Genomic DNA, 15,762 nt, shown 5'->3' on the forward strand with positions numbered 1-15,762 from the left:
CAACTAAAAAATACCAATCACAAAGCTGTCCCCATTCAAGGGTTCTGATAACATTGCAAACCGCTGAAGCTTTGCTCTTGTTCCGTTCTGTGATATCACAGTAGCCTAGTGATTAGTGCAGTGGACTTTGATCCTGGGCAAGTCACTTAACCCTCCATTGCCCCAGGTACAAATAAGTACCTGTATATACTATGTAAATCGCTTTGAGTGTAGTTGCAAAAACCTCAGAAAGGTGGTATATCAAGTCCCATTTCCCTTTCCCTATTTGAGATTCTAAATGGAATGTTGAGATTCTGTTGCTACTATTGGAGATTCTAGATGGAATGTTGCTACTATTGAGATTCTGTTGCTACTATTGGAGATTCTAGATGGAATGTTGCTACTATTGAGATTCTGTTGCTACTATTGGAGATTCTACGTGGAATGTTGCTATTCCACTAGCAACATTCCATGTAGAAGCCTACCCTTGCAGATCAGCAACGCGGCCGCGCAGGCTTCTGTTTCTGTGAGTCTGCCGTGCAGGACGTCAGACTCACAGAAACAGAAGCCTGCGCGGCCGCGTTGCTGATCTGCAAGGGCAGGCTTCTACATGGAATGTTGCTAGTGGAGGAGTAGCCTAGTGGTTAGTACAGTGGACTTTGATCCTGGGGAAACTGAGTTCGATTTCCACTGCAGCTCCTTGTGACTCTGGGCAAGTCACTTAACCCTCCATTGCCCCTGGTACAAAATAAGTACCTGAATATATGTAAACCGCTTTGAATGTAGTTGCAAAAAAAAAAAAAAAAAAAAAACAACCTCAAAGGCGGTATATCAAGTCCCATTTCCCTTTCCCTATTTGAGATTCTAAATGGAATGTTGAGATTCTGTTGCTACTATTGGAGATTCTAGATGGAATGTTGCTACTGTTGAGATTCTGTTGCTCCTATTGGAGATTCTACATGGACTGTTACTATTCCACTAGCAACATTCCATGTAGAAGCCTACCCTTGCAGATCAGCAACGCGGCCGTGCAGGCTTCTGTTTCTGTGAGTCTGATGTGCAGGACGTCAGACTCACAGAAACAGAAGCCTGCGCGGCCTTGTTGCTGATCTGCAAGGGCAGGCTTCTACATGGACTGTTGCTAGTGGAGGAGTAGCCTAGTGGTTAGTACAGTGGACTTTGATCCTGGGGAAACTGAGTTCGATTTCCACTGCAGCTCCTTGTGACTCTGGGCAAGTCACTTAACCCTCCATTGCCCCTGGTACAAAATAAGTACCTGAATATATGTAAACCGCTTTGAATGTAGTTGCAAAAAAAAAAAAAAAAAAAAAAAACAACCTCAAAGGCGGTATATCAAGTCCCATTTCCCTTTCCCTATTTGAGATTCTAAATGGAATGTTGAGATTCTGTTGCTACTATTGGAGATTCTAGATGGAATGTTGCTACTGTTGAGATTCTGTTGCTCCTATTGGAGATTCTACATGGACTGTTACTATTCCACTAGCAACATTCCATGTAGAAGCCTACCCTTGCAGATCAGCAACGCGGCCGTGCAGGCTTCTGTTTCTGTGAGTCTGATGTGCAGGACGTCAGACTCACAGAAACAGAAGCCTGCGCGGCCTTGTTGCTGATCTGCAAGGGCAGGCTTCTACATGGACTGTTGCTAGTGGAGGAGTAGCCTAGTGGTTAGTGCAGTGGACTTTGATCCTGGGGAACTGAGTTCGATTCCCACTGCAGCTCCTTGTGACTCTGGGCAAGTCACTTAACCCTCCATTGCCCCTGGTACAAAATAAGTACCTGAATATATGTAAACCGCTTTGAATGTAGTTGCAAAAAAAAAAAAAAAAAACCTCAAAGGCGGTATATCAAGTCCCATTTCCCTTTCCCTTCTTTGATGAAGGTAAAGCCTCGCAAGTCATGTGTTCACGTGTAATCTTTGTGTGTACCTCATTCTTGTCAGCTTTCTTATGTTGAAATAAGTAAGAATTTGAAAAGTTTGTTATTACCTAGATTGATTGGCTTACTAAGATGAAAGTTGGGTAGCTGACCTTATGCACCCCTAACTGCAGACGTTACAGCTCATTCCTCCATATATGTGAACATATTCTGCATCTTTTGTAACTCCAGACTACCACTTTCCAGAAGAGTTAATTTTACCTCTCTGCCACTTTCTCTTCCAAAGTTGTACGGAACTGGTGTTTAAGGGAGGGAGGGAAGATTGCAAGATGGGTTTTCATTCCAGCAGCATTTTTCAGCACAGCCGCCGCTTTCACAAAGGAAAACTTGTACACTAAGCAGGAAACTCAGTAAACCTATGTGAAAGCAAACGTTTTCTTTAAAAATGTACTTTTTCTTTTTCTTGTTGATTTCATAGCTGGCAAATATGACATAACGCATAGAGAGAAGTACAAATACCCTTTGCAAGACTGTTTCTCCACAGATAAAAAATGTAACTATTGAGTTTTAAGGATTAGGTACTGGAACAAGGGGCAGTGCTTTTCTGAGAGATACAAATCCATTTAAAATGAATCTAGGAATCTCTATTGAAAATGGAACACTTTGTTATACTTATTTTTTCCTTCCCACCTGTTCCGATTGCATTTTCTTTCTTTAGTTTATTCAGCTCACTCGGTGTCCCATATCTCCTCCCTTCTGAAAAAAAGGTTTATAAATAAACAAAACCCTGATCTAATCTAGATCTTTTCACTCATCCCCTGGCTAAAGAGGACACTGTTGGGGTCATTCACTAACCGTGTGCTGCGGTAAATAACACGCATCAACTGTTAGTAAATGTAATTTTTTAGCGGGGAAATGAATCTGATTAAGTGATGGTATTGCCTATGAAATTAGACTTCATAAAATGGACTCTGTGTGTGGTGATAGTAAGTGGACCCCCCCTCTATGCGAAACTGAGCAGTAGGCCGTATTACCATCCTCATAAGACAGGGTCTGCCGTGCTTGAGAAGTACTTTGTGGAGTACATTCCATATTATAGTCTTGTAGAGGTTAACATTTTAGGGGCTGTTTTACTAAAGCTATGGTAAAAAGTGCCCAACGGGGGCCGGTTTTCCCACGGGAATGCATTCTATATCAATTCCTTCATTACCTTCCTGCACCTCAGAACCAGTGGTGGGAGGCGGGGCTGTTGGTTGGGAGGTGGAGATGGTTCTGGGCAGACTTATACAGTCTGTGCCAGAGCCGGTGGTGGGAGGAGGGGCTGGTGGTTGGGAGGCGGGGATAGTGCTGGGCAGACTTACACGGTCTGTGCCCTGAAGAGGACAGGTAAAAATCAAGGTAAGGTATACACAAAAAGTAGCACATGTGAGTTTATCTTGTTGGGCAGACTGGATGGACCGTGCAGGTCTTTTTCTGCCGTCATCTACTATGTTACTATGTTACCTTCCTGCACCTCCTTGGGATGAAAGTATTGGAGTACCAGTGGCGTAGCCAGATCCAGTATTTGAGATGGGCCTTTCCATGGCTCGGCACTCCACAGCTCCCCCCCACACCTCCAGAGATACAAAAAAAATATAGAGATTTTTTTTTTCACCTACCCCACATCAACATCTCTCCTCATCCTGCGGCGTGCCAGCATCTGACCGCCCGTTGCTAAACCCCGTCTTACAGGCGTCCGTGGTGCCTGCAGTGATTCAATGACTGCTTCCTGCGCTGACTCCACAGGCTTCCATCGGCCTGGTCCTGCCAGACAGGAAACGATGAAGGCGAGGGTGGGACCCGGCCGATGGAAGCCTGCAGGGCCGGCGCAGGCAGCAGTAATCGAATCACTGCAGGTGCTGGGGACGCCTTTTAAGGTACACCAGGGAGGGACGGGGTTTAGCAACGGGCAGTCAGATGCCGGGACACCACGGAGGAAGGGAGATGTTGATGTGGGGTGCTGCTGCTGGGTGAGCCTAAGACAAGAATGGGTGGGCCTGTGCCCACCCAGGCCCACCCGTAGCTACGCCACTGTGGAGTAGGAAGATTGTGTGCGTTAGGCTCAGGACACACATTGGCCAGCTTTTTATGTTGTTCTCCTTTCTGTTCAGTCACCACCTGCTTGTGTTGGGCTATGTTGCCAGGAAGAATTTCATTGACAGCTGTTGACTTTTCTCCTTTTTTATATCCTCTATCCCAGCTCCCTTGACGTCTTTTAGTACTACTAATCATTTCTATAGTGCTACCAGACATACGCAGCACTGTACACATAATATGCAGCTACTTTTCCTGTTCCTGGAGGGCTCACAATCTTAAGTTTTTGTATCTGGGACAATGAAGGGCTAAGTGATTTGCCCAAGATCACAAAGAGCTGCAGTGGGAATCAACCCAGGTCACCAGGATCAAAGCCCACTGCACTTACCAATAGGCTATTCCTCCACCCATCATAACAAACATTATACTGTGGAGGAGTGGAATAGTGGTTAGGGTGGTGGACTTTGGTCCTGGGGAACTGAGGAAGTGAGTTCGATTCCCACTTCAGGCACAGGCAGCTCCTTGTGACTCTGGGCAAGTCACTTAACCCTCCATTGCCCCATGTAAGCCACATTGAGCCTGCCATGAGTGGGAAAGCGCAGGGTAGAAATGTAACAAAAATAAAATAGATACTAATGGAGATTCTACATGGAATGTTGCTACTATTGGAGATTCTACATGGAATGTTGCTATTCCACTAGCAACATTCCATGTAGAAGCCTGCGTGGCCACATTGGTGATCTGCAAGGGCCGGCTTCTACATGGAATGTTGCTAGTGGAATAGCAACATTCCATGTCGAATCTCAAATAGTAGCAACAGTGGAGGAGTGGCCTAGTGGTTAGGGTGGTGGACTTTGGTCCTGGGGAACTGAGGAACTGAGTTCGATTCCCACTTCAGGCACAGGCAGCTCCTTGTGACTCTGGGCAAGTCACTTAACCCTCCATTGTCCCATGTAAGCTGCATTGAGCCTGCCATGAGTGGGAAAGCGCGGGGTACAAATGTAACAAAAATAAAATAGATACTATTGGAGATTCTACTTGGAATGTTGCTACTATTGGAGATTCTACATGGAATGTTGCTATTCCACTAGCAACATTCCATGTAGAAGGCTGCGCAGACTTCTGTTTCTGTGAGTCTGACGTCCTGCACGTACGTGCAGGACGTCAGACTCACAGAAGCAGAAGCCTGCGCGGCCACATTGGTGATCTGCAAGGGCCGACTTCTACATGGAATGTTGCTAGTGGAATAGCAACATTCCATGTAGAATCTCAAATAGTAGCAACAGTGGAGGAGTGGCCTAATGGTTAGGGTGGTGGACTTTGGTCCTGGGGAACTGAGGAACTGAGTTTGATTCCCACTTCAGGCACAGGCAGCTCCTTGTGAATCTGGGCAAGTCACTTAACCCTCCATTGCCCCATGTAAGCCGCATTGAGGACATCAGAATCACAGAAGCAGAAGCCTGCGCGGCCACATTGGTGAACTGCAAGGGCCTACTTCTACATGGAACGTTGCTAGTGGAATAGCAACATTCCATGTAGAATCTCAAACAGTAGCAACAGTGGAGGAGTGGCCTAGTGGTTAGGGTGGTGGACTTTGGTCTTCAGGAACTGAGTTCAATTCCCACTTCAGGCACAGGCAGCTCCTTGTGACTCTGGGCAAGTCACTTAACCCTCCATTGTCCCATGTAAGCTGCATTGAGCCTGCCATGAGTGGGAAAGCGCAGGGTACAAATGTAACAAAAATAAAATAGATACTATTGGAGATTCTACATGGAATGTTGCTACTATTGGAGATTCTACATGGAATATTGCTATTCCACTAGCAACATTCCATGTAGAAGGCTGCGCAGGCTGAGTCTGACGTCCTGCACGTATGTGCAGGACGTCAGACTCACAGAAGCAGAAGCCTGCGCAGCCACATTGGTGATCTGCAAGGGCCAACTTCTACATGGAATGTTGCTAGTGGAATAGCAACATTCCATGTAGAATCTCAAATAGTAGCAACAGTGGAGGAGTGGCCTAGTGGTTAGGGTGGTGGACTTTGGTCCTGGGGAACTGAGGAACTGAGTTTGATTCCCACTTCAGGCACAGGCAGCTCCTTGTGACTCTGGGCAAGTCACTTAACCCTCCATTGTCCCATGTAAGCCGCATTAAACCTGCCATGAGTGGGAAGCGTGGGGTACAAATGTAACAAAAAAAAAATCCTTGACCCAAGAATGTCGGCCAGAACTCCCTCAATATATCTGTGGTGAATATGCATGAGAGAGATCTGCGTACACAGCCTCTACTGTGTAGATTTACCACTGTAGACAGGCTCCTGATAATTCAGCAGTACTCTTCTAGAACAATGGTTCTCAGGATAGCTGTGGTGAACGTGCAGGAGACAGATCTGAGTGCACAGCCTCCGCTGCATGCAGATTTACTTCATGTATATTCAATAAAGAAATCCTGAAACCCAAACTGGCTGAAGTCCCCTGGTACAGGGTTTGGGAAACATTTGCTCTAGAATCTTGCAATTGCACATTCTAGCTATGGCCACTAGGTTTCACTGTTCCTTGGCCAGCTGTTGAAGAGTGATCCACAGGCTTATAGTCTCTTGAGAGACATTGTAGTAACTATACGTTGAGTGCCTTTTTTTTTTTTTTTTTTGTCATACAGGCTCAGCTCTTCAAAGCTCTAGAAGAGATGGGAAATAAGAAACAGAAAGCTGAGTCCGTAAGTATTGAAAGTCTTACGTTCCTGGAGAGATATGGTTTGGGGTACGGGAGGGCAATGATTAGGAAGAAGAGCTGCAGCCACAACGGTTTGTTGACAGAGCCCTCCTATGTCACGGACAGGATGGACCTCCTTATCTGCTGTCTCTGAATGATTGCCTCCTCATTACTGGGCTTTGTTCATTTTGGCATTTTGCTTTCCATTTGTCAAGGTCCTAGAAGAAGAAGCTTTATTTTATAATTAATCAGCCTCCTGCCTGGCCTGCTGCTCCTGTTTTTTCACTGCCCATGTACAGTAGTCTGAATGACTAGACATGAAGTGAAAATGACCTTTTTCAAATTGTTTTGACATATTCTGTTTTATTCAGTCCTACATCTGTGAGGCTGTGGACCGTGATCCTGTTCAGCTGGGTTTTATGCATACTGTAGTAGTCTTTCAGCTTCCACAATAACAGCTGCGTAGAAAAACCATAAGCCTTGCAGTTATCTATGTAGTTTCAATAACTTGTTTTAGGTTCTGAAAACTGTTTTCCTCCGTTTGGCCACATAACTGTGACGTGCCAGAAAATGCACATTAACTAAAATGTACAGTGTTAAAAGGGTGTAGAAATATATGACCTGAACATGTATACTCTGGAAGAAAGGAGAAACAGGGGTGATATGATACAGATGTTCAAATATTTGAAAAGTATTAATCCGCAAACGAACCTTTTCCGGAGGTGCGAAGGCGGTAGAACGAGAGGACATGAAATGAGATTGAAGGGGGGCAGACTCAAGAAAAATGTCAGGAAGTATTTATTCACGGAGAGAGTAGTGGATGCTTGGAATGCCCTCCCGCGGGAGGTGGTGGAAATGAAAACGGTAACAGAATTCAAACACGCATGGGATAAACATAAAGGAATCCTGTTCAGAAGGAATGGATCCTAAGGAGCTTAGCCGAGAGTGGGTGGCAGAGCCGGTGACGGGAGGCGGGGATAGAGCTGGGCAGACTTATACGGTCTGTGCCAGAGCTAGTGGTGGGAGGCGGGGCTGGTGGTTGGGAGGCGGGGATAGTGCTGGGCAGACTTACATGGTCTGTGCCCTGAAAAGGACAGGTACAAATCAAGGTAAGGTATACACAAAAAGTAGCACAAATGAGTTTATCTTGTTGGGCAGACTGGATGGACCATGCAGGTCTTTTTCTGCCGTCATTTACTATGTTACTATATGAGAAGAGTATAAGGACCACGTCAGGATTTACTACATAAAATTGTAAAACAAAACTGTTCCTTTGTCCCCCCCAGTGCAGATGACCAGCCTGCCCCCTCCTCCCAACACTTACATCCAACCTGTCCATCTATCTTCTACCTCTTTCTGCTCCCTTCCCTCCCTGCCCTCGCTCGCATCCCCCTCCCCTGAATTCACGTGGCCAGACGGTTCCTCTCCCTTGTCCCTCTCCCAATACACATTGCCATCTCTTTCTGCCTCACACATTCACACACCTACAACCAGCATATCCGTCTCTGTCCCCCCCGCCCACACAAACAGCAAGCCTGCCCCCCACCCTAATGCACATAACCAGCCACTCCATCTCTCTGCACCCCTCAACAAATGCACAGTATCCCCTCTGCTCTATCCCAGTATGTGGGACATAGCAGAGGAAAGGTTCCAGGGCCAGCTACAGATTGTGTGTGTGTTGCTGCTGCAGCCGGCAAAGGGGACAGGGTTTTAGTGCCAGTGGGGGGGAAGAAGCGAGAAAGGTGCTTAGACCCATGGGAGGAAGGGGAGATGGAGACCTGTTAGACTCATGGGTGGGGGGGGGGGGGGGGGGGGTTGTTATGAGACCTGCTGACTCACACTGGGAGGGAGAGATGCTAACAGGCAACATCACAGCAGGGCTGAGGATTCACTGAATCCCTTGAAGGCCCTGACCGCATACCACTGCAAGAAAAGCAGCTTCTCATTGGCCAGCAAGAAGTTGCTTGCCTTGCCACAGAGACATGTTGTCTGCAATGCGACTCAACCTACAAACCTTATATATATATATATATATATCTCCTATATAATAATTCTCACCTCCAACATTCTGAGGCTGCCTGGAACCGTGGTCTGCTAGGTGCTGTAGATGAAACTGACGTCATGAATCCCACTGATTGGCTGCGCCTCGGGTGACGTCACAAAGCAAGCAAACCTATGAGATGCTGCAGGACGTTTAATAGACAGGAGTGGAAGTGAGCAAAGCAAGTCTATGGTAAGCAAGGAAGCCCATTGGTTAATCTCTGTTTCCACTCCCCTACGCAGCCGTCATTGGTATACACTCAAAAACAAGCAAACCTAGGAGCTGCTGCTTCACATTGTCGTTTTTAAATTGTTGGTCCATCTGAAACAAGTCTAAAGCTGTTTCAACTGGATAGACAGTGCCTTAAAACGTGGAGGACAAAAGGAGGGGGGAGACAGACAGACCCTGCAACTGGGAGGGAAGGAGGGCGACCGACCCTGCAGCTGGGTGGGAGGGAGGGAGGGAGGGGGGACCCTGCAACTGGGAAAAAGGGAGGGAGGGAGGGGGGACCCCCCTGGAACTGGGAGACAGACCGGGGGGGACAACGACCCTGGAACTGGGAGGGAGGGGGCACATACTCTCATTCTCACACACACACACTCGCACCCAGTCTCACTCTCTCTCTGTCACACACACACACACTCGCACATACATTCTCTCAAACATACACACTCCGAGGAAAACCTTGCTAGCGCCTGTTTCCTTTAAAACAAAACGGGCCTTTTTTACTAATATGTATGTATATATATATATATATATATATATATATATATATATATATATATATATATATATATATATGTGTGTGTGTGTGTGTGTGTGTGTGTATATGTGTATATATATTACAGACTGGATTAATGTGAGAGTGCTTTTTATATATATATAAAGCACTCTCACATTAATCCAGTCTGCCCAGAAGATTGGCCAGGTTACCCCCCCTCCCCTCAACAATACACACACGTCTTTTTGTTCCTTTTTAAAAATAGAAGTATGGAAGTCATTTATGCTTTGCTTTGAGTGAAATTACTGTATACTTATATTGTCATATAGGGACTCTCTGTGTTTATTCATTGCCCTTTTGAATTTTGTCATTGTTTTTGTCCTCACCATTACCTGGAAAAGAGCATTCCAGGCATCTGCTGCCCTTTTTGTGAAAAAGTATTTAGTAATGTTGCTTTTAAGTTTCTCTCCTTGCAGGTTTGTTTATTTATTTATTTGTTTCATTTGTATCCCACATTTTCTCACCTATTTGCAGGCTCAATGTGGCTTACATGATGCCGTAATGGCGATCGCCATTCCGGAGTGAGGAATACAGCGTATTGTAGCATTAAGTACAGGAAATATAGGATAAGTTATAAGAAGTATATCTACAGTTCACGTCAGGCATTAAGGATCAGAATAGATGTAAAAAACATTCAACAGTATTCATGTGAATAAGTAAACCAATAAAAAGAGTTCGATGTTAACTTGAATTGGTAAGGTTTTGATCTATGGTCATTATGAGGGATCTTTTAGTTACGTCTCTTTGAACAATTTAGGAGTGGCCTAGTGGTTAGGGTGGTGGACTCTGGTCCTGGGGAACTGAGGAACTGAGTTCGATTCCCACTTCAGGCACAGGCAGCTCCTTGTGACTCTGGGCAAGTCACTTAACCCTCCGTTGCCCCATGTAAGCCACATTGAGCCTGCCATGAGTGGGAAAGCGCAGGGTACAAATGTAACAAAAATTAAAATAGATACTATTGGAGATTCTACATGGAATGTTGCTACTATTGGAGATTCTACATGGAATGTTGCTATTCCACTAGCAACATTCCATGTAGAAGGCTGCGCAGGCTTCTGTTTCTGTGAGTCTGACGTCCTGCACGTACGTGCAGGCCGTCAGACTCACAGAAGCAGAAGCCTGCGCAGCCACATTGGTGATCTGCAAGGGCCGACTTCTACATGGAATGTTGCTAGTGGAATAGCAACATTCCACGTAGAATCTCAAATAGTAGCAACAGTGGAGGAGTGGCCTAGTAGTTAGGGTGGCGGACTTTGGTCCTGGGGAACTGAGGAACTGAGTTGGATTCCCACTTCAGGCACAGGCAGCTCCTTGTGACTCTGGGCAAGTCACTTAACCCTCCATTGCCCCATGTAAGCCGCATTGAGCCTGCCATGAGTGGGAAAGCGCAGGGTACAAATGTAACAAAAATTAAAATAGATACTATTGGAGATTCTACATGGAATGTTGCTACTATTGGAGATTCTACATGGAATGTTGCTGGCAACATTCCATGTAGAAGCCTGCGCGGCCACATTGGTGATCTGCAAGGGCTGACTTGTACATGGAATGTTGCTAGTGGAATAGCAACATTCCACGTAGAATCTCAAATAGTAGCAACAGTGGAGGAGTGGCCTAGTAGTTAGGGTGGCGGACTTTGGTCCTGGGGAACTGAGGAACTGAGTTGGATTCCCACTTCAGGCACAGGCAGCTCCTTGTGACTCTGGGCAAGTCACTTAACCCTCCATTGCCCCATGTAAGCCGCATTGAGCCTGCCATGAGTGGGAAAGCGCAGGGGACAAATGTAACAAAAATAAAATAGATACTATTGGCGATTCTACATGGAATGTTGCTACTATTGGACATTCTACATGGAATGTTGCTATTCCACTAGCAACATTCCATGTAGAAGGATGCGCAGGCTTCTGTTTCTGTGCAGGACGTCAGACTCACAGAAGCAGAAGCCTGCGCAGCCACACTGGTGATCTGCAAGGGCCGACTTCTACATGGAATGTTGCTAGTGGAATAGCAACATTCCATGTAGAATCTCAAATAGTAGCAACAGTGGAGGAGTGGCCTAGTGATTAGGGTGGTGGACTTTGGTCCTGGGGAACTGAGGAACTGAGTTCAATTCCAACTTCAGGCACAGGCAGCTCCTTGTGACTCTGGCCAAGTCACTTAACCCTCCATTGCCCCATGTAAGCCGCATTGAGCCTGCCATGAGTGAGAAAGCGCGGGGTACAAATGTAACAAAAAAAAAACAAACAAAAAAAAAAACGCTTTCAGAACGTGCATAGTTTTTATGGCAGTTGGTAGTGCATTCCACAGTTCCTTTCATGCCCTCTAGTTTTGTAGCCACCCACAGTCTAAAACCAATAAGTATATGTAAAACAGATATACAGTAACTAGTTAATATAAGTAAAACAAGTGCAGTTCGGAAGGAGGTCTGTGTTAGAGAAGTTTGGTTGTGGTTGTCCGGATCTTGCTGCATCTGAGTAAGTGGAACCAACGTTTCAGCCGTCGTGGTGTGGTTTTCTTCAGCACGATGGCTGAAAACGGTAGTTCCACTTAATCAGATGCAGCAAGACCCAGGCAACCACAGCAATCATGATGCCAGCCACGGAAGCCTAAGAGAACAGACTATAAAGAAGTTAAGATGGCAGCAGTTGCATTAATGGTCTGGGAGTCTTCAGTCCCCAGTGGCATACAATTCACATCGATTTCTTGAGAGCTAAGATAAGCACAGCTAGCTCACGTGTATTGAAAATACTTGCAAGCAAAATGTTTTGCAGCAAGTAGCATCAGAAAGCTGGCTCCAAGAGCAGGAAATGGTTGGGACCGAGAGAAAGCTGGATGTATTTTTGTTTGTTTACATTTTTGCTCAGCTGCTTCCTTGGGCTTGGGTTTCAGTGCTCTGATCCTCTGTTCAATACTACCTGGACTTTTCCCCTTCTTTTATATTTCCTCCTACTCCGCTTGCCCAGTCATTGCAGCAGCAGCCGTTCTCAGCTGGTAGCACACACCAGACCTCCTTCCCGAATTCTGTAATAGTGGGCCCTAAATCCGTTCACTGTAACATGATGACTGGGGATCCAGTATCTGGGAATGATGCCTCTCCGGCATCTCCAGCCTAATGTAGTTGGGGGGAATAATTCACTGGAGGCAGGAATCTAACTGAGATCCTACGTACACTGCTCCTGAGCCACCAGCTCAGCTAGAGGAACCTAGAATGTATGTTGGCCGATGCGCAGTTGATCGTGGAAGAGGCAGTGCCAAACCTTTTTTTTTTTTTTTTTGCAATTCTTCATATACGAACTGTAGGTTATATATCACGTTTTAATTGAATTTTATTTAGCCCAGGCTGAATGAAACATTTAAAAACTGAGGAACTGCAACAGCTTCTCAAACCCGAGGATCCCAATAGCAGGACGTGCTTTTCATGTCAAGAAATATAGATTGGATTTTTAGAGCCTGTAGGAAACAGTGGCAACTTCTTAAAGAACAAACTTTTCTTACTGATGGCCGTATGGACTACACGCTTTGAAGCAAAACTTTTTTTGAATAGAAGCATGATGTAATCTTTCTTACACAAGTGTGTATTTCTTCTGTCTGCTTAGAAGTTCTCTAATATCCCTGGAAAAGAGCAGTGCTCTTCCATTCTCTATCCAATGTATGATTTTGTGATATCAATCATGGGAGCCGGCTCTGTGGGTGCAGTGGGTGCTTGAGCACCCCCAATATTGAGAAAATTCCTTGTATTTGTCCAGGGAGAGGTTATTTCCATTGGGCTTAGCACCCCCATTAATTTTGAAAAGTTGGCTCCTATGATATCAATAACCAGAATTTCCATTCCCAGGTAGGAATGAGCATATTTTCCCCCCTTCCCCTGGAATCTGAAAGAGCAGGGCCTCGAGTCTGAAGGACATGCCATTTCTCAGATTTTACAGTGGATCTTACCTTCAGGACTTACAACTTGTTCTATTTCTCAGTGAAACAAGACATCTGAGACTTCATAAAGGAATCCATTTATGGTTGATTTTATTTTGGTATATCACAAAGTCTGAGAACAGGTTATGGCAGTTTAAACAATAAAAACAAATAAAGGAACCTTACATCAATAATAGGAAAGAAAACTAAGAAATCATTTTTAAAAAAGATCAAACACATTCAGCTTATAGGTAAACCCTTAGTCTCAGCCACAGTCTCTCCGGTCAGGACTCCAAAAGCAGTAATAAAAAGATGAACAGTGTTGAATAGTAACTAAGTACATGTAACTAGTTACTGTACTTAAGTAAAAGTTTTGTCACTACTACATGTAAAAAAAAGTACAGGATAACATTTGTTACTTTTACTAGTTTCACCAATTTTTACTACTTTTGTTCAGTTATTTATTTTATTTTATTTTTGTTATATTTGTACCCTGCGCTTTCCCACTCATGGCAGGCTCAATGCGGCGGGCAATGGAGGGTTAAGTGACTTGCCCAGAGTCACAAGGAGCTGCCTGTGCTGGGAATCGAACTTCCCCAGGACCAAAGTCCACCACCCTAACCACTAGGCCACTCCTCCACTGTTGCTATTATTTGAGATTCTACATGGAATGTTGCTATTCCACTAGCAACATTCCATGTAGAAGTCGGCCCTTGCAGATCACCAATGTGGCCGCGCAGGCTTCTGCTTCTGTGAGTCTGACGTCCTGCATGTACGTGCAGAAACAGAAGCCTGCGCAGCCTTCTACATGGAATGTTGCTAGTGGAATAGCAACATTCCATGTAGAATCTCCAATAGTAGCAACATTCCATGTAGAATCTCCAATAGTATCTATTTTATTTTTGTTACATTTGTGCCCTGCGCTTTCCCACTCATGGCAGGCTCAATGCGGCTTATATGGGGCAATGGAGGGTTAAGTGACTTGCCCAGAGTCACAAGGAGCTGCCTGTGCCGGGAATCGAACTCAGTTCCCCAGGACCAAAGTCCACCACCCTAACCACTAGGCCACTCCTCTGATGCTTGCAGTTCAAAGTGGAAGCGAGATGTAAATGATGATTTTTCAGCAAACCAAACGAAACAGCAAAACCGGGAACAGAACTTTGCTATTGCAAATCTCATCACACAAACAGTGGATCATCTTATCTCAAATTCTGCTGTTCAGTGATTACAGCTTATATGAATGGTAGAGTTGCCTGTGATGATTTGGGTCACTTTAAAGCGGAGATGAAGTTGAAGCTGATTGCAATTCTTGGTCAACAGACAAATGTCTCTGTCACAACAGACGGCTGATCATCCCATCGAAACCTTTACCTAGGTTGACTGTCCACTGGATTGATGGAGTCTTTAGAGTGGAAGCCTGCTTGTCTGGCCTGAAGACTGAAGAGTTCCCACACATTTGACGTTCTTGCATCAGTTCCTGAAGATATTCAGTTTGCCATCAGATAAAAAATTTTTAGAACAAGTCCAACTTTGTGAGTCTTCGTTGTAAATGGACAGCATGATGATGATGATGAAGATAAAGATGAAGATGCAAGTGATGAATTAGATCAAACTACTGTACTTCTAATGCAGATGATAATGAGTATAATGATGAAAAAGTATTCTTTGCTATTTAGCAGTCAAGTGTTTCAGAGATTCTCTTGATTACCGTATTTTTCGGGCTATAAGACACACCGGACCATAAGATGCACCTAGGTTTTAGAGGAGGGGAAATAGGAAAAAAAATTTTTTTCCTTTCTCCCTTCTCTAAAACCTAGGTGCTCCGGTGCGTCTTGTCCGAGTTCGGGATCGCCCTCCCCTACTCACGTCACGCGATGTTCCCTGGTGGTCTAGTGACGTCGGGGCAGGAAAGAGCCCCCTCTTTCCTGCCCAGCGCGCTGCTCTCCGCCCTCCTGTATGCTGCCTGACGGTCTCGGCGAGATTCAAAATGGCCGCCGAGACTTCAATTCTCGGTGGCCATTTTGAATCTTGCCGAGACCGTCAGGCAGCATACAGGAGGACGGAGAGCAGCACGCTGGGCAGGAAAGAGGGGGCTCTTTCCTGCCCCGACGTCACTAGACCACCAGGGAACATCGCGTGACGTGAGTAGGGGAGGGCGATCCCGAACTCGGGGGGAGGGCGATCCCGAAATCGGACCTTGCTACCTTCGGACTATAAGACGCACCTCCCATTTTCCTCCCAAATTTGGGGGGAAAAAAGTGCGTCTTATAGTCTGAAAAATACGGTAAAACCTGAGATTCAATGAGAAGACCTGGCCTGATCAGACTAAACAGTCCACTTTCTGCTAGTGCAGAGGTTGAGCACCTTTTTAGCTG

At 45.4% G+C, this 15,762-nt stretch overlaps 1 protein-coding gene across 1 annotated transcript in view; it reads left to right on the forward strand.

Annotated features, from left to right (window-relative positions):
• Window positions 1-15,762, forward strand: part of MAD1L1 (mitotic arrest deficient 1 like 1) — a 1,314,438-nt gene that overhangs the window by 486,433 nt on the left and 812,243 nt on the right. The window contains exon 13 of the mRNA XM_030212095.1: window positions 6,607-6,663. Within this exon, the coding sequence (XP_030067955.1) occupies window positions 6,607-6,663 (57 nt within the window). The remainder of the gene's footprint in view (window positions 1-6,606; window positions 6,664-15,762) is intronic.

Source organism: Microcaecilia unicolor, chromosome 8, assembly GCF_901765095.1.
Source record: "Microcaecilia unicolor chromosome 8, aMicUni1.1, whole genome shotgun sequence".
NCBI classification, from domain to species: Eukaryota; Metazoa; Chordata; class Amphibia; order Gymnophiona; family Siphonopidae; genus Microcaecilia; species Microcaecilia unicolor.